The sequence below is a fragment of the Oncorhynchus gorbuscha genome, linkage group LG06, assembly GCF_021184085.1.
Source record: "Oncorhynchus gorbuscha isolate QuinsamMale2020 ecotype Even-year linkage group LG06, OgorEven_v1.0, whole genome shotgun sequence".
NCBI classification, from domain to species: domain Eukaryota; kingdom Metazoa; phylum Chordata; class Actinopteri; order Salmoniformes; family Salmonidae; genus Oncorhynchus; species Oncorhynchus gorbuscha.
In genome coordinates this window covers 99,270,091-99,289,398 of record NC_060178.1, presented here as the reverse complement: position 1 = coordinate 99,289,398, position 19,308 = coordinate 99,270,091, and the positions used below count along the sequence as shown (strand labels likewise).

Sequence of the window (19,308 nt, the reverse complement as noted above, 5' to 3'; positions counted from 1 at the left end):
ATAATATCTGTCAACAATAGATATCCATTTTATATCGCTGGATTTAAAAAAAAAACAGGTAAGAAGTTGGGTTGCAAGTAAGAGGAAGTAAGAGGTCAATCAAAATTGGGCATCCTTGCCTAATTCCTCTTTTCAAATCTAGGAAAAGTGCCATGCTTTCATTTAACGGAACTGGTCCCATTCATATAAATAATTTTAATAGTGCTACAAAATAATTCCCCCAAACCAAATTTCTCAAAGGAGAGAAATAGAAACTCAAGTTCCACCGTATGAAGGCTTTATAAAAAAGTTTAAGAATACAATGAAGCTATCATGGAAGTTTAGATCAGAATAGTTAATAAGGTCTAACACCAGTCGGATATTATTAGATATATGTCTATTCCTCATGAAGCCATATTGGGTATCTTCTTTAATTGAGCCCAACATTGCCTTCCTTCTTTTTGCAAATATAGAGGCTCATATTTTGTAGTCGTTATTGAGCAGACAGATTGGACGCCAATTGTCGAGAAGCAAATATTTATTGGGCTTAGGTATTAATGTAATCAGACCTTCGAGTCAAACTGGGAGAGCATTATTTGCAATGCTTTTAGAAAAGACCTCCAACAGAAATGGGGCTAACTGTTGATAAAACGTTTGTAAAACTCAACAGATATACCATCAGTCCCAGGAGACTGATTTTTAAGGTGTTAATTTATTCGATTGAACTCTTCAACTATAATAAGGTCATCACACTGTTCCCTCTCTAGTGTTTTAATTGCAAATAGGCGATATGGCAGGAGCGCGAATTACACGGAACGGTTGCCTCCAAAAAGTACTGTTCCACTCCGGATATATTTAAAAGCGACAACAGTGACGCACGTTGGAATTTGTCGTGACAGACAGCTAGCCAGCGATTGAAAGAGTACGATCAAATTAACACTATGGCAGAAACAGGGGTTGCTCTTGGCTTTTTGGAGGAGGCCGAAAACTGGCAACTACAGAGTCATCAGTTCCCCAGCAAAGTTGGAGGCAAACCTGCATGGTTGAGTCAGTTGGACATCCCAGGTCTTCCTGAGTTAGAATGTGGGAAATGCCATCTTCCTACCGCATTTCTCATGCAAGTTTACGCTCCAATAACTGGACAGGATAGAAGTTTTCACCGAACTCTTTTTGTATTCTGCTGCAAGACACCAGACTGCTATTCACGAAACGACAGTCGTTGTCTGAAAGGTAAATGGCTGTTCGCAAACTAGCTATTGCATTCCCATCAACATTACACCCATAGTCACATGGTCAGGGAAGGAGAGGGACACACTAAAAGGCTGGGATTATCCACCGCTCCCACCAGTGTAAAGTTAGCTACAGCGGTGCAACAGTTGGAGTGGGGTTTGAATTTGCAAACCTGTTAGAGGGCAAGCACATTACCACAGATGGAGCAATGAGCCAGATATTTCACCGATTGGATGTGTGAAGCATCCGGTTGACGTTTCCACTCACTACCAAATATAGTGAGAGGAAGCCCAGTGGTCGGCAGTGGAAGATGGAGCCAGGTGGATTTTGGCCGACATAATGCCAATTTACTCAACGATGAAACGTCAATAGTTTTCTGTTCTCAAAACTATAATCAAACAGGGTGGACTAAGTTTAGTAGATTTGACCTTTTTCCAAAGGTTAAAAAAAAAATAGTTTAGAAGTAGTGCACGTTGAGTTATTTCACACGTGCACTTCAGAGTAGGCGTTCCCTAACAGAAAAATGCTAATACATGCTACAACGCACCAATAGGATCTCGCTAGCTCCTGCTTGGCTCTGCCCCCTCTGACTCATTTGCTCCCTTTTAAAATTCCAGGCTTTGGCCATAGGCGAGTTAAACAAATCTTTGACACTACCCCAGGTCGTCTCTTGGCAAGAGGAAGTGGTTTGGTAGTTGCAAAAAGCTGCTGGGATCCATAGTGAGCTCCTTATCCAGCTGAGCCTTGAGTGTAGTTATGTGCAACATGAGTGATTATATTAATCAGAGGCAGGAATATGCCCGATCCACATCAACAGGACTGCAGTAGTCAGCAATTTTAAGTTCCTTGGCATCCACATCACCAAGGACTTGACATGGACCAACACCACCACCCGTGTCAATATTTCCAAAGGCAGCTGATGAAATTTGGCATACCACCCCAGGTCCTCTCCAAATACTGCTGCACCATCGAGTGTCCTGACCGGTTACATCACAGCCTGGGACAAGCAAATTGCTCTGTCCACGACCTTCCAGCATGTGGTGAAGACAGGCCAGTACATCACTGGGGCCGTGTTCCCACCCATCGAGGACATCTACTTGAAACAATGCCTGAGGAAGTCCCACAGCATCATCAAGGACCCCACACACCTCAGCCACGAGCTGTTCATTCCCTTACCATTGGGCATACAGTATTGGAGCATGAGGACTGATACTAACAGGCTCAGAGACAGTTTATATCTACAAGACATTAGAGTAGCACTTCCGGCGCCGACTGAGATGGCCGCCTCGCTTCGCGTTCCTAGGAAACTATGCAGTTTTTTGTTTTTTACGTGTTATTTCTTACATTAGTACCCCAGGTCATCTTAGGTTTCATTACATACAGTCGAGAAGAACTACTGAATATAAGATCAGCGTCAACTCACCATCAGTACGACCAAGAATATGTTTTCCGCGACGCGGATCCTGTGTTCTGCCTTACAAACAGGACAACGGAATGGATCGCATGCAGCGACCCAAGGAAACGACTCCGAAAAAGAGGGAAACGCGGCGGTGTTCTGGTCAGACTCCGAAAAAGGGCACATCGCGCACCACTTCCCAGTATTCTTCTTGCCAATGTCCAGTCTCTCGACAACAAGGTTGATGAAATCCGAGCAAGGGTGGCATTCCAGAGGGACATCAGAGACTGCAACGTTCTTTGCTTTACGGAGACATGGCTTACTGGGAAAACGCTATCCAGGGCGGTGCAGCCAACGGGTTTCTCCACGCATCGCGCCGACAAACAAACATCTCTCTGGTAAGAAGAGTGGCGGGGGCGTATGCCTCATGACTAACGGGACATGGTGTGATGAAGGAAACATACAGGAACTCCAATCCTTCTGTTCACCTGATTTAGAATTCCTCACAATCAAATGTAGACCGCATTATCTTCCAAGAGAATTCTCTTCGATTATAATCACAGCCGTATATATCCCCCCCAAGCAGACACATCGATGGCTCTGAACGAACTTTATTTAACTCTTTGCAAACTGGAAAACATTTATCCGGAGGCTGCATTCATTGTAGCTGGGGATTTTAACAAAGCCAATCTGAAAACAAGACTCCCTAAATTTTATCAGCATATCGATTGCGCAACCAGGGGTGGTAAAACCTTGGATCATTGTTACTCTAACTTCCGCGACGCATATAAGGCCCTGCCCCGCCCCCTTTCGGAAAAGCTGACCACGACTCCATTTTGCTGATCCCTGCCTACAGACAGAAATTAAAACAAGAGGCTCCCACGCTGAGGTCTGTCCAACGCTGGTCAGAACAAGCTGACTCTACACTCCAAGACTGCTTCCATCACGTGGACTGGGACATGTTTCGTATTGCGTCAGATGGGAATATTGACGAATACGCTGATTCGGTGTGCGAGTTCATTAGAACGTGCGTCGAAGATGTCGTTCCCATAGCAACGATAAAAACATTCCCTAACCAGAAACCGTGGATTGATGGCAGCATTCGCGTGAAACTGAAAGCGCGAACCACTGCTTTTAATCAGGGCAAGGTGTCTGGCAACATGACTGAATACAAACAGTGCAGCTATTCCCTCCATAAGGCTATCAAACAAGCTAAGCGTCAGTACAGAGACAAAGTGGAATCTCAATTCAATGGCTCAGACACAAGAGGCATGTGGCAGGGTCTACAGTCAATCACGGACTACAAGATGAAATCCAGCCCAGTCACGGACCAGGATGTCTTGCTCCCAGGCAGACTAAATAACTTTTTGCCCGCTTTGAGGACAATACAGTGCCACTGACACGGCCTGCAACGGAAACATGCAGTCTCTCCTTCACTGCAGCCGAGGTGAGTAAGACATTTAAACGTGTTAACCCTCGCAAGGCTGCAGGCCCAGACGGCATCCCCAGCCGCGCCCTCCGAGCATGCGCAGACCAGCTGGCCGGTGTGTTTACGGACATATTCAATCAATCCCTATACCAGTCTGCTGTTCCCACATGCTTCAAGAGGACCACCATTGTTCCTGTTCCCAAGAAAGCTAAGGTAACTGAGCTAAACGACTACTGCCCCGTAGCACTCACTTCCGTCATCATGAAGTGCTTTGAGAGACTAGTCAAGGACCATATCACCTCCACCCTACCTGACACCCTAGACCCACTCCAATTTGCTTACCGCCCAAATAGGTCCACAGACGATGCAATCTCAACCACACTGCACACTGCCCTAACCCACCTGGACAAGAGGAATACCTATGTGAGAATGCTGTTCATCGACTACAGCTCGGCATTCAACACCATAGTACCCTCCAAGCTCGCCATCAAGCTCGAGACCCTGGGTCTCGACCCCGCCCTGTGCAACTGGGTACTGGACTTCCTGACGGGCCGCCCCAGGTGGTGAGGGTAGGCAACAACATCTCCTCCCCGCTGATCCTCAACACGGGGGCCCCACAAGGGTGCGTTCTGAGCCCTCTCCTGTACTCCCTGTTCACCCACGACTGCGTGGCCACGCACGCCTCCAACTCAATCATCAAGTTTGCGGACGACACAACAGTGGTAGGCTTGATTACCAACAACGACGAGACGGCCTACAGGGAGGAGGTGAGGGCCCTTGGAGTGTGGTGTCAGGAAAATAACCTCACATTCAACGTCAACAAAACTAAGGAGATGATTGTGGACTTCAGGAAACAGCAGAGGGAACACCCCCCTATCCACATCGATGGAACAGTAGTGGAGAGGGTAGCTAGTTAAGTTCCTCGGCATACACATCACAGACAAACTGAATTGGTCCACTCACACTGACAGCGTCGTGAAGAAGGCGCAGCAGCGCCTATTCAACCTCAGGAGGCTGAAGAAATTTGGCTTGTCACCAAAAGCACTCACAAACTTCTACAGATGCACAATCGAGAGCATCCTGGCGGGCTGTATCACCGCCTGGTACGGCAACTGCTCCGCCCTCAACCGTAAGGCTCTCCAGAGGGTAGTGAGGACTGCACAACGCATCACCGGGGGCAAACTACCTGCCCTCCAGGACACCTACACCACCCGTTGTTACAGGAAGGCCATAAAGATCATCAAGGACATCAACCACCCGAACCACTGCCTGTTCACCCTGCTATCATCCAGAAGGCGAGGTCAGTACAGGTGCATCAAAGCTGGGACCGAGAGACTGAAAAACAGCTTCTATCTCAAGGCCATCAGACTGTTAAACAACCACCACTAACATTGAGTGGCTGCTGCCAACACACTGTCATTGACACTGACCCAACTCCAGCCATTTTAATAATGGGAATTGATGGGAAATGATGTAAATATATCACTAGCCACTTTAAACAATGCTACCTTATATAATGTTACTTACCCTACATTATTCATCTCATATGCATATGTATATACTGTACTCTACAACATCGACTGCATCCTTATGTAACACATGTATCACTAGCCACTTTAACTATGCCACTTTGTTTACTTTGTCTACACACTCATCTCATATGTATATACTGTACTCGATACCATCTACTGTATGCTGCTCTGTACCATCACTCATTCATATATCCTTATGTACATGTTCCTTATCCCCTTACACTGTGTATAAGACAGTAGTTTTGGAATTGTTAGTTAGATTACTTGTTGGTTATCACTGCATTGTCGGAACTAGAAGCACAAGCATTTCACTACACTCGCATTAACATCTGCTAACCATGTGTATGTGACAAATAAAATTTGATTTGAGTCTGCTGAACACTTGAACTGGACTGACCACCTGCTCTGACTGCGCACACACACCACAATGGCTGCTAGCAAACGCTTATTTACTATTGCCAATACTGCACAATTTAAACACTTAACCCCCAAGTCCCTCTCTTCCCCAATACACATACATATTGGACAATTAAATTGTCCCTTCCTGTATTATACTTGTGCTAAAATGTTTATTCTATTGAGACATTTATGTTCATGTTATTTTATTTCTTGTTACATTGTCCAGAAGGAACCTGCAACTAAGCGTTTCGTTAGACGGCGTATACCATGTTTATCCTGTACATACGACTAATCAAACTTGAAACTAATGATGTTCATCTGCTTTTATTCTGCTCAAGCTGACATTGAGATTACTCTTTTCTAGTATTTCGTAGCCAGTTGCCAAGGAGAAACGACTTTTATCCCTACAATCCTCCATCTGATGAAGACCCCAATTGGACTGAGCGTGACCCCTGTGTCCACGGTTCAGGGGTTAAACTATGCAAGCTCTGTGGCTGTCCCGGTCAAAAAGTTTGCTCTAAATGCCATGCAGTGTCCTACTGCAGCAAAGAACACCAGACCATAGACTGGAAACACTGTCACAAGAAAGAGTGTTGCAAACAAGGTAATTATACTGCTACCATAAACTGTTACACTATTTGTAATAATGATGAAATTGTGTTTTCTGCTCGCCTGAAAGATAAAAATTTAACTTTCAATACATGTTTAGTGCCGTCCAGTGCAGTGCCTTCCCCATTCCTGTTCCCCGAGTTGGAACTGGTCACAGAGCCTGAGGAACATCAGAAAGAAGAGTCTAGTCAAATGGTGGGGGATGCACAGAATAATGTGGAATGCTCCTCCTTAGTTGATGGTAAGGCTGCATTGCATTTACATGCCTAGTCTTTTCAGATCCATTAAGACGCCAAAAGGAGGATGAGAGAAAATGTTGACGTTGGATCCAACCTAAGAGTCTATACATGATTACAATTTCTGTTGTATAAAAGCATACTTTCTATTCCACAGATTTGGCTGAGACAGAACTTGAAAACATGGCCATGCAGGAAACCGAAGATGGCAAAGTGTTCCAGAAGTTTAAACGGAGGATTGCATCAGAGCCACATCAGGTAACAACTCTTCAAGCAGAATCCTCAGACATGAAGAGCATCAGAATTACTCAAATATATATTTGGCCATCGTGTAGATAACTCTGAAATGAATATTTTTTACATTTTTTACTTGAAACAAATCGCTTGTGGACAGACACCATCCTAAATGATGTGCATCGTAGCTTCTGTCAAGACAGATGCAAAGACTATTTTTTTCTGTCAATGTTCATTTGGACAAATCACGATTTCGCAGGTATTCACAGCTTTTGAATTTCATAAGGGGAGGTGACATTCGGCGAATGCTCTGGCTGAGTTTCCATTTAGCCGGGTGGAGACTTATTAGTATATTCTCATACATCTCCCTCAGAACTTAATCGGGCACCTGATTAAATTATTATTTTAGTTCTGGGTTTCCTAAATGACTGAAGACCATAATATTGTGTTATTGTAGGTTTTGCGATATTTCAGAGATGGCTCTCCTCTTTGGGTTTCATCTGAACATGTTCCTGTGGAGAAGAGCATCCCGCATTGTTCATGTGGTTCCAGTCGTATCTTTGAATTTCAGGTAATTGCAACAAAAACAGTTTCTATTAAACAAATTGAGGTAGGTCCCTCAATTTCTTTGTTTAGATCCTAGAGTAAATGGTTTGCAGTGGTCTGCGACTAATGAATACACCCCGTAAGCCTAATCCTGGACTAAACCACACTTTCAGTGGAGATCTTTGATCCAGGACAGAACTTAGTCTGGGTCCGGAAAACCAGTCCTTAATGTTTCAACGTCTAAGGCTTGCTGTTTATAAATGACAATGTGCTGATAGTGTTTTGCATCGCAACAGGTCATGCCCCAGCTACTGAATGATCTGAAAGTGGACAGCACTGATGCCAGTATAGACTGGGGAACCTTGGCTGTCTACACATGTGCTGACAGCTGTGACCAAGGCAACAAGTACTCTTCTGAATTCATCTGGAAACAAGATTTCACAGAACAGAAATAATTGTAATAAAATCCAAATGTACCTAGTCAAGAAAATATTTAGTGGGGTTTTTGCATAGTTATACTGTCCTTTTGTCTCAGTGGCTATTTCCTTTCCTAGAGAAACTACGCATAAACAGTCACTCTGTTCCAAATCGCTCATACATTTTGTTTTGAGGAATCTTACTTCAGGTTGTTACATTCTTACTTTATCACCATAAGCAAAAAACATGTCATTTGTTTTGCCATAGGACTAGTAGTTTGCATAGCTTCAACTGGTTTAAAAACATTTCTGTAATGCAATGTCATTTTTTGAGCATTAAAACTCAAATTAAAACGCATGTTAATGTCATGTGACATTGTGAGTCCATTCATTACTGGTCATGCTATCTCAAATCCATGTACAGTCATTCCCTGGATTGTTGTAAATCTTGCCATACCCTGAAGACAAAGCTTTTTAAACTAAAGGAGGGAGATCAGAATTAGTAAGGAAACATTTAACTGTGCACAAGGTAGCAAAATAACATTTAAAACAAACAAATTACTGACAGGGCTTTCATGGTAGACCAAAAATACAGTGTGTAAAATGAAACAAAATCCATGGTGAATTAGGCTAGTTAGTCCATTATAGCATTAAAACATGAGGGTTCTTCAATCATGACCAAAAACTGAATGAGAAATAAGACATGAGGTACATACAGAGAAGACTAACATTCCAAAGATGCAGAATAAGGCATTAATGTTCCATTTTCTTGCCTTCAGTACCAGTCGTCCAAACAATGTTAAAATAATGACAAATTGGGTAGTTAAGCCTTGCTGCGATACAATCCCAAGTGAGATTCTTCATACAATGAAAAAGACTAAAAACCATTTAAATTATGAATCTTAAAATGTCTAGGGAATGTGTGGACAAAGATGCACTGAGAAACTGTAGGTTAACAATAAAACCTACTTTAGAAAAATTAAAGAGCCAGCCAAGACTGCCTTATTTAATAAGCAAGTCACTTAAATAAAATAAAAAAAACTGCTAAAATACAGCATTTCTCCAAGTATCACCTTTATCTACTCCCCCAGATTCAGATCTACTCATAAATACCATGCATGTCCAGTATGAAGGAAGTTGTGGTATTTTCGTGAGCCAATGCTAACTAGCATTAGTGCAGTGACTGGAAATCTACGGGTATCTGCTAGCATGCTAAAGCTAGTTAACATTAACTCAAGAAACTACATTTAACTTCCTTCATACTGGAAACAGACATAAAAATGGTATCCACGAGGTCATCTGACTAAGTAGATAAAAGGCCTCATTGCCAACATCTCAGAATGATCCCTTTAAGGTGAATAGGAGTGGTCCCTGCTTTGTTGATTAAACTGTGCAGGTCCAATCAGAGTCCCAAAGGAACGGGTCACAACAAAGGACAAGTGTCCCTGTGACTATTAAAACACATTTAAAAATAATGTCAGACAAATATTTACGTCGTCTTCCTGAATCCTTTCAAGATTGGGTAGATGTTTTCAAATGCTTCATAAATTTCTCCTCTCACCTTCGCACCTTGAAATAAGCAGCAACAATAGGAAAATACGCAAGTTACATTTGACAACAAATTCCCTTTTTCTACCGTTGCTTGCCAAAGTATTCACCCCCCTTGGCATTTTTCCTATTTTGTTGTCTTACAACCTGGAATTAAAATGTATTTTTGGGGGTTTGTATCATTTGATTTACACAACATGCCTACCACTTTGAAGATGCTAAATATTTTTTAAATGTGAAACCAGACAACAAAAAACATAACTTGTGTGCATAACTATTCAACCCCCCCCCAAAGTCAATACTTTATAGAGCCACCGTTTGCAGCAATTACAGCTGCAAGTCTCTTGGGGTGTCTCTATAAGCTTGGCACATCTAGCCACTGGGATTTTTGCCCATTCTTCAAGGCGAAACTGCTCCAGCTCCTTCAAGTTGGATGGGTTCTCAGTTGGATCGAGGTCTGAGCTTTGACTAGGCCATTCAAAGACATTTAAAATGTTTCCCCTTAAACCATTCGAGTGTTGCTTTAGCAGTATGCTTAGGGTCATTGTCCTGCTGGAAGGTGAACCTCGATCCCAGTCTCAAATCTCTGGAAGACTGAAATAGGTTTCCCTCAAGAAGGTACCTGTATTTAGCGCCATCGTTTAATTCTGACCAGTTTCCCAGTCCCTGCCAATGAAAAACATCCACACCACCATGCTTCACTGTGGGGATGGTATTCTCGGGGTGATGTGGTGTTGGGTTTGCACCAGACATATTGTTTTCCTTGATGGCCAAAAAGCTCAATTTTAGTCTCATCTGACCAGAGTACCTTCTTCCATATGTTTCGGGAGTCTCCCATATTCCTTTTAGCAAACACCAAACATGTTTGCTAATTGTTTTCTTTAAGCAATGGATTTTTTTCTGGACACTCTTCCGTAAAGCCCAGCTCTGTGGAGTGTATGGCTTAAAGTGGTCCAATGGACAGATACTCCAATCTCCACTGGAGTTTTGCAGCTCCTGCAGGGTTATCTTTGTTGCCTCTGATTAATGCCCTCCTTGCATGGTCTGTGAGTTTGGTGGGCAGCGCTCTTTTGGCAGGTTTGTGGTGCCATATTCTTTCAATTTTTTAATAATGGATCTAACGGTGCTCCGTGGGATGTTCAAAGTTTAGGATATTTTTTATAACCCAAACCTAATCTGTACTTGTCCACAACTTTGTCCCTGACCGGTTTGGAGAGCTCCTTGGTCTTCATAGTGCCGCTTGCTTGGTAGTGGGGCCTTTCAGAACAGAAATCATGTGACACTTAAATAAAGTCCACTTGTGTGCAATCTAACTTATGTGACTTCTGAAGGTAATTGGTTATTTCTTATTTAGGTGCTTCTTAGCAAAGGGGTGAATACATATGCACGCACCACTTTTCCATATATCTTTTTTTAAACAAGTTAGTTTCTTAATTTCACTTCACCAATTGACTTTGTGTTTGTCCATTACATGATATCCAAATCTATTTAAATTACAGGTTGTAAAACAACAAAATAAAGAAAAACACCAAGGGGGTGAATACTTTTGCAAGGCACTGTATGTCATTAGGAAAAGGAGAAAAACTCACCTGTTAATACAACTTTGCCTGAAACGAATATCAACAGGACAATTCTGGGTTTGATCATTCTATAGATTAGCCCAGGGAACAACTCCGGTTCATAACTGAAAAACAAGAAAACGATTAGGCCTACTTATGATCTTTGCTCTCAGTACTAAATCACTTTAGGAATACCAATCGCAGTATTATAAATAATGAACAAAATGACAGAATACCAAGTATGACAATGCATCTCCTCAGCTATTACAGACTTGAATATTGCAGTAGTGAATTTTACAAACCTGCTGAACTGCTGGTGAGTTAGTACAAGTCCCTCTAACCGAATGGGGAATTTGACATCACAGCTGCCCACCATGTTCTGTATCTTGAAATCAAGGAATTTGGCTGGGAAGCCCAACTTCTGCACGACTCTGGCATATTTCCTGGCCGCCAGGCGGGACTGCTCTTCACTGGGAGGGGGAAGAGGGAGCATGAGGCCTTTAAATAGATGTTCTCATATGTTTTGTGTTTTTTCTTTGTTGAAAGAAGATACTAACCTTTTGGCTCCTGTGCACACCATTTTCCCAGAGCTGAAGATAAGTGCAGTTGTTCTTGGCTCTCGTATTCTCATGATAACAGCAGCAAATCGCTGTAAGACAAAGTTGCAAATTTGTTCAATAGAACAACAGTGTTTTGGTGGGACATTCTCGGACCAGAAGCAACATGCCTTTCAGGCCCATTCTAGTTGGCATTTTAGCTTGGTCCCATTTCACCTTTCCCTGGGCCCTGACAATGATTTGGAAAAGGTAGTTATTATATAGGATGAGCTGTGTATTCGACATGGGGTCTGAATAATTTCCGAATTCCTTTTCCACATGTTTAGAATTTGTATTTATTTATTTCACCTTTATTTAACCAGGTAGGTAAGTTGAGAACAAGTTCTCGTTTACAATTGCGACCTGGCCAAGATAAAGCAAAGCAGTTCGACAGATACAACGACAGAGTTACACATGGAGTAAAACAAACAGTCAATAATACAGTATAAACAGGTCTATATACAATGTGAGCAAATGAGGTGAGAAGGGAGGTAAAAGACAAAAAAGGCCATGGTGGCAAAGTAAATACAATATAGCAAGTAAAACACTGGAATGGTAGTTTTGCAATGGAAGAATGTGCAAAGTAGACATAAAAATAATGGGGTGCAAAGGAGCAAAATAAATAAATAAATTAAATACAGTTGGGAAAGAGGTAGTTGTTTGGGCTAAATTATAGGTGGGCTATGTACAGGTGCAGTAATCTGTGAGCTGCTCTGACAGTTGGTGCTTAAAGCTAGTGAGGGAGATAAGTGTTTCCAGTTTCAGAGATTTTTGTAGTTCGTTCCAGTCATTGGCAGCAGAGAACTGGAAGGAGAGGCAGCCAAAGAAAGAATTTGTTTTGGGGGTGACTAGAGAGATATACCTGCTGGAGCGTGTGCTACAGGTGGGAGATGCTATGGTGACCAGCGAGCTGAGATAAGGGGGGACTTTACCAAGCAGGGTCTTGTAGATGACATGGAGCCAGTGGGTTTGGCGACGAGTATGAAGCGAGGGCCAGCCAACGAGAGCGTACAGGTCGCAGTGGTGGGTAGTATATGGGGCTTTGGTAACAAAACGGATTGCACTGTGATAGACTGCATCCAATTTGTTGAGTAGGGTATTGGAGGCTATTTTGTAAATGACATCGCCAAAATCGAGGATTGGTAGGATGGTCAGTTTTACAAGGGTATGTTTGGCAGCATGAGTGAAGGATGCTTTGTTGCGAAATAGGAAGCCAATTCTAGATTTAACTTTGGATTGGAGATGTTTGATATGGGTCTGGAAGGAGAGTTTACAGTCTAACCAGACACCTAAGTATTTGTAGTTGTCCACGTATTCTAAGTCAGAGCCGTCCAGAGTAGTGATGTTGGACAGGCGGGTAGGTGCAGGTAGCGATCGGTTGAAGAGCATGCATTTAGTTTTACTTGTATTTAAGAGCAATTGGAGGCCACGGAAGGAGAGTTGTATGGCATTGAAGCTTGCCTGGAGGGTTGTTAACACAGTGTCCAAAGAAGGGCCAGACGTATACAGAATAAGGCTATAATGTAACATAAGGCTGTAACGTAAAATTGATTAAATTGTCTCTTCAATCTACACACAATACCCCATATTGACAAAGCAAAAACAGCTTTTTAGAAATGTTTGCAAATATTTAAAACTGAAATATCACATTTACATAAGTATTCAGACCCTTTTCTCAGTATTTTGTTGAAGCACTTTGGCAGCATTTACAGCCTCGAGTCTTCTAGGTTATGACGCTACAAGCTTGGGGCACCTGTATTTGTTGAGTTTCTCCCATTCTTCTCTGTAGATCCTCTCAAGCTCTGTCATGTTGGAAGGGGAGCGTCGCTGCACAGCTATTTTCAGGTCTTTCCAGAGATATTTGATCGGGTTCAGGTCCGGGCTCTGGCTGGGCCACTCAAGGACTTGTCCCGAAGCCACTCCTATATTGTCTTGGCTGCATGCTTAGGGTCAATGTCCTGCTGGAAGGTGAACCTTCAATCCAGTCAGGTCTTCATCAAGGACCTCTGTACTTTGCTCCGTTCATCTTTCCTTTGATCCTGATGAGTCTCCCAGTCCCTGAAAATTATCCCCACAGCATGATGCTGCCACCACCACCATGCTTTACCGTAGAGATGCTATTGGCCATGTGATGAGCGGTGTCTGGTTTCCTCCAGACTTGACATTCAGGCCAAAGTTTAATCATGGTTTCATCAGACCAGAGAATCTTGTCAGAGCCTTTTGACAAACTCCAAGTGGGCTATCATGTGCCTTTTACTGAAGAGTGGCTTCTCTTCATCTGGTCACTCTACCATAAAGGCCTGCTTGGTAGAGTGCTGCAAATATGGTTGTCATTCTGGAAGGTTTTCCCCATCTCCACAGAGAAACTCTGGAGTTGTCATAGTGACCATTGAGTTCTTTGTCACCTCCCTGACCAAGGTCCTTCTCCCCTGATTGCTCAATTTGGCCAGGCAGCCAGCCCCAGGAAGAGTCTTGGTGGTTCCAAACTTCTTCAATTTAAGAATGGAGGACACTGCATTCTTGGGGACCTTCAATGCTGCATTAATTCTTTGGTACCCTTCCCTTGATCTGTGCCTCGACACAAGTCTGTCTCTGAGCTCTACGGACAATTCCTTCGACCTCGTGGCTTGGTTTTTGCTCCGACATGCATGGTCAACTTTGGGACCGGTGTGTGCCTTTCCAAATCGGGGGTAGGGTAGCCTAGTGGTTAGAGCGTTGGACTAGCAACTGCAAGGTTGCAAGTTCAAACCCCCGAGCTGACAAGGTACAAATCTGTCGTTATGCCCCTGAACAGGCAGTTAACCCACTGTCCCTAGGCAGTCATTGAAAATAAGAATTTGTTCTTATCTGACTTGCCTAGTTAAATAAAGGTAAAAATAAAATTTTCAAAATCATGTCCAATTAATTGAATTTACCACAGGTGGACTCCAATCAAGTTGGAGAAACATCAAGGATGATCAATAATAACAGGATGCACCTAAGCTCAAGTTTGAGTCTCATAAATACTTGTGTAAATAAGGTATCTTTTTTTATTTGTAATACATTTGCTTGAAATAAAACTTGATAACAGATTGTGTAGACGAGGAAAAAAAATCTAATATAACCCATTTTAGAATAAGGCTGTAACAAAATGTGTATAAAGTGAAGGGGTCTGAATACTTTATGAATGCACTAACTACATTTTAATAATTTAGCAGACAAACTTATCCCGAGTGACTTACAGGAGCAATTAGGGTTAAGTGCCTTGCTGAAGGGCACAGACAGATTTTTCATCTAGTCAGCTCTGGGATTTGAACCAGCAACCTTTCAGTTACTGGCCCAACACTCTTAACCACTAGGCTACCTGACTACTGATGTGCATAACCATTACTTATATATTGTCCATACACACACTGCATATTTATATTACGGACTGACACCGCTTCTTCAGATATTTCTTGATTCTTTTTTTTGTCAAGGCCGGGGGGATTATTTGTGTATTAGCACTGTACTTTTGGACACACCCTGCTGGAGCTAAAATCAAAATGATCAGTTTCCCTGAATTGCATTGTGAAAGCCTAACACTGTTGTGTCCTATATTATAACTTAGCTAGTCATATTGACAAGAGAACAGGTTTTCAAATGATTTCAAATGATGCCCATCTGACCCAGATTGCAATTTATAATGGACCACTTTTGGATTGCATAAACAGTAATTGTGTTATGGCGGGAATGTGTTCCAAACAAAACAACCACAAGTGTGCTGCTCTAGTTCCTCAACGGCACAGCCAGGAGAGCTAAAAAATACATTTTTAAAAAGCACCTTATATTTTAAGATTCTTTGAGTCAACTGTGCATTGAAATTACTTAGGAATTGTGCACATTGGAGAGGTGTGTGGCCACTTGGAGACACCAGTTAGTCCTCAAAAAAAAACTTTGTTACTGAATGTATTCAGAGTATTTTCAGATTTAGTTATAGTACAGCAAATGTAAAATAGACATCAAATCAACAGTGTAATGTTTAGATTCAGTCATGAGTCAGATTAACTGTTGCCAAAATTCCAATAACCTCTAAACTGTTCCCATTCCATTGCTACCATGGTCAATTCACACAACGGTAAATGGTTAGCATCTGCTAATCTGTGTATGTAACAAATTAATAATAACAATATGCTTACCTTTGGATTGTACTCAGCATTTCTAGCTCGGAGTGCTATTGTTTTTAAGTCAAGTTTACAGCCCAAGTTCACAGTGGATACGATATTCCTAGAGAGAAGGAAATAAACCATGCAATCAGGATGGGAGATTCTCCTTGTTGATATGGTCACATCACTATAAAAATCATACCGTCACTATTCACCTTAATCTTTTAGCTTCTTGTGTTTCAGGTTTATAGCAGTACCTACATAGTGGTTGAGACTAACACATTATTCAAGAACACTTACTGTAGTTGTGGGACAATCCCAGAGCTCTCAGAGGCAGGTGTGGCAGGTGTGATGGGTGTCATGGGGGTTAGCGGTGTAGTGGTGTAGAGAGGGGTGTTTCCTGGCAGTGTGGTGGTGGTGACCGTTTGGGAGTGATAAAGCTGTGGCGTCTGTCCTGAGCCCCCTGACACCCCACCCTGCTGAGTCGAAGCCTGCTGCTGCTGTTGTTGCCGATGCTGCTCCTCCAGGAGAGACAGGCTGTTGGTGTTCGTCACAGGTTGGGGAGTCAGACCACTGCCATAGGGCATCATGGGGCTGAAGATGGGCATTCCAGGTGTCATTGCCCCCTGTAAAAGACGTGAGAACAAGCCCTCCATTAGGCTAGTTGAATCTAGAACATGTGAGCAAAGCTGTGTTGTCAACAAAAACATCTCACTGACATGTATTATTAGTCAAATTAGTTACCTGAGGGGAGGCAAGACCCTGGAAAGGAGGCACACTGTTGTTCTGCTCCATGTCCTCAAATTATGAAGTTGGACAGTTTGTTGACCGTCTCAAAGGAAATAAATTCAGAGACCTATGACTAGGAGCAATTCTGTATTTGAAAATGCCGACAAAAGTCATGTGTTGGAACAGAGCGTAGCAGGGAACCCCTTAGCTAGATAATTTTGACCTGAAAGAATATTAGAAGGAAAAAAACATACATGAAGTTAGCTAAGCATCGAGCCCGGTGAAATTGCTACCAAGTAACCCTGCGGTCAAGAAACTTGATCATGACTCAACTAGACCACATTATGCAGCAGTAGCTAGCTAAAAACTAACGACCGCTAACGTTAGCAAGCTAGTTAACAAACGTAGCCTTTGCAAACCTTCAGCTAGCTACAGACAGCAATAGTGGCGCACGAAATCCCTCTTAATATAGCTAGCACTAACATTACACATTGGAATAATTAAATCCAACGTTAACAGAACGCGTACAAATTGTTTGGCGCAAAAATCGCAACCGAATTGATGATTGGCAGAGCTGGCCAGTCTAACGTTAGCGTAGTATTTACGCTAGCTAGCTACTTCCATGTCAACACTCAGGTGGTCATAAGTGTTTTGCACACAAAGTAGTGAAGTTGAGATGGGACAACATTTTCAAATACTCACCACGTCCCTAAAACGGCACTTAAAATGTGACATTAAAAACCTAGCCGCTGCTTTCACTGGTTCATGCGCTCACTCGCTCAAAAGTTATATCCGGTATGGTACTTAAACACTTCCGGCGTCAAAGTTCACATAACATTTTGGGTTATTTTATCTGGCAGGAGCAAAGGCAAAGGTTATCCAAAATTCAAAACAGAAATTGCTGTTCAAGAAAAAAAGTTTGGCATTATGCATTTTCTTTCGTGATTTTCTTTGATTCAATCCCTGTTTCAGCAGTACCCCTCAACCCTTACATATGTGGCAGCAGAAAGATAATCCCTGGTTTCTGGCCTTTGTCAGAAGCGTTACCCCTGGTTGCATAGGGGCAGTACCGATTTTAGCATGTACATCTTGGTCGATTATTGGTCGATTATTTTTCGCCCTCCCGTGTAATTTTATACACAAGATATTCACTGAACATAGCATCATGTGGTTTATTAGCCTGGTTCGCGCCCATACCCGGGCGCGAACCAGGGTATGGGCGAGGGGACGGTATAAAGTTATACTGTTACACTAGGCTACACATGAAATATAGACACATTAGCCAACAGAGTATACAAGTAGCAAAATATAACTCAATTTATTGAGCATGAAATTTGTCAATTTAATGTCAGTATGTCTATAACCTATTGTATTATTTTATTGCACTCATCTCGGTTTTAATTTGAAGCATTTTTTATACGTCGCTGGCTTGTTTTATTTGTAAAGACATTGGCAACTTTATTTGTAATGAATTGTTCTGAAGTTATCGGCGGGAACAGAGGCTAATAAACCACATGATGCTATGTCAACAACAGTCACCCACGAAGCATTGTAACTCATCGCTCCACCGGCACTTGCAGAGCAAGGGGAACCACCCCCCAGTCCCCACCCCCCAATGAGTACTCTGGAGCACAGCCTCCCGCAATGCTTTTGGGACCACCACCTGCCACCTCTCCTCTCCCGTAGCTGACTCCTTCCATGCCCGCTGTAGCACGCCATCAGCCAGCCGCAGTCTCTCAAACTTTGACCACAACCCTTTGGTCGCGAGTGAGAGCGCTGTCACCTCTTCCCATGGTGGCCTCACCTGCGCTTCTACCCACTGTAGCACTGGCTGTAGGTCTGTGTCCCGTCCCTGCTGCTGCCCCCATTCAGCCACAGTCGACAGTCTGCAGCTCACAGCAGACAGGCCCGCTCGCCCGACACACTGTGGCATAGACCCCCTCCTCTGCACACAGCGCTCTCTCCCGTCCTTCCTCTCTGCTCACAGTAGCGGCAGCAGTCTGAAGTATAGGGCCGACGGGACATGGTGTTGGAGTAGCGTGCCCCTGCCCTGTGCACCACTGTGAAGTCATACGGCTGAAGCTCCTCCAACCAGCGTGCCACCTGCCCCTCTGGCTCTCTGAACGACATGAGCCACTGGAGAGCAGAGTGGTCAGACCTTACAGTAAAGGGCAGGCCACCCGGGTAGTACTTGCAGTGTTTGACAGAGGCCACAACAGCCAAGAGCTCCCGCCGCGTGACACAGTAGTGGTGCGCATGTTTGTCAAATGTTTTGCTTAAGTAGGCCACCACTCTCTCCCCCTCTGGCCCCACCTGGGCCAGCACCCCACCCATACCCACATTGCTTGAGTCTGTGTCCAGGATAAAGGGCAGGGTGAGGTCAGGGGGGGCAAACACGGGGGCCTCGATCAGTGCACGTTTGAGGGTGTTGAACGCCTCCTCACACTCCACTGTCCAAGTGAAAGCCTTGTCCTTCGGCAGCATGAGGTTCAAGGGAGCAGCGAAGCTTGAGAAGCCCCGTACAAACCTCCTGTAGTACGAGGCCAGGCCCAGGAAGCTCTTCAGCTGACGCTGGTCGGTGGGGGTGGGCCAGTCTCTGACAGCCCCCACCTTGTCCTCCATGGTGCTGATCCCCTCCTTCCCCACTCGGTGGCCCAAGAAGGACACCTCTCTCCTCATGAAGTGGCACTTCTTAGGGTGGAGCTTCAGACCTGCGGCAGCCACCCTATCCAGCACACGCCGTAGC

General features: G+C 43.6%; 2 protein-coding genes across 2 annotated transcripts; one reads left to right on the top strand and one right to left on the bottom strand.

Annotated features, from left to right (window-relative positions):
- Positions 1-842: 842 nt before the first annotated feature.
- pdcd2 (programmed cell death 2) lies at positions 843-8,375 on the top strand. The gene is made up of 6 exons (XM_046354668.1): positions 843-1,209; positions 6,330-6,569; positions 6,675-6,815; positions 6,968-7,068; positions 7,502-7,615; positions 7,887-8,375. Exons 1-6 carry the CDS (start codon positions 921-923, stop codon positions 8,043-8,045), a joined length of 1,044 nt encoding a protein of 347 aa, XP_046210624.1. The 5' UTR covers positions 843-920; the 3' UTR covers positions 8,046-8,375.
- Positions 8,065-17,377, bottom strand: LOC124038610 (TATA box binding protein). Its single transcript, XM_046354669.1, has 8 exons — positions 17,265-17,377; positions 16,578-16,785; positions 16,134-16,459; positions 15,867-15,954; positions 11,671-11,762; positions 11,416-11,583; positions 11,144-11,238; positions 8,065-9,575 (listed from the first exon to the last, which is right to left on the bottom strand). The coding sequence occupies exons 2-8, from the start codon at positions 16,626-16,628 to the stop codon at positions 9,496-9,498; spliced, it is 900 nt and encodes a 299-aa protein (XP_046210625.1). The 5' UTR covers positions 16,629-16,785; positions 17,265-17,377; the 3' UTR covers positions 8,065-9,495.
- Between the last annotated feature and the right edge of the window lie 1,931 nt (positions 17,378-19,308).

Coding starts and splice junctions, on each gene's coding strand:
- LOC124038610 (XM_046354669.1), bottom strand. CDS start 16,628: ATGGAGCAGAACAACAGTGTGCCTCCTTTCCAGGGTCTTGCCTCCCCT. Junction 11,763..15,866: donor ATGCTGAGTACAATCCAAAG/GTAAGCATATTG, acceptor TTTGTCTTACAG/CGATTTGCTGCTGTTATCAT. Junction 9,576..11,143: donor AGGCAAAGTTGTATTAACAG/GTGAGTTTTTCT, acceptor GCTTATTTCAAG/GTGCGAAGGTGAGAGGAGAA.
- pdcd2 (XM_046354668.1), top strand. CDS start 921: ATGGCAGAAACAGGGGTTGCTCTTGGCTTTTTGGAGGAGGCCGAAAAC. Junction 6,816..6,967: donor ATGCTCCTCCTTAGTTGATG/GTAAGGCTGCAT, acceptor TCTATTCCACAG/ATTTGGCTGAGACAGAACTT. Junction 7,616..7,886: donor GTCGTATCTTTGAATTTCAG/GTAATTGCAACA, acceptor GCATCGCAACAG/GTCATGCCCCAGCTACTGAA.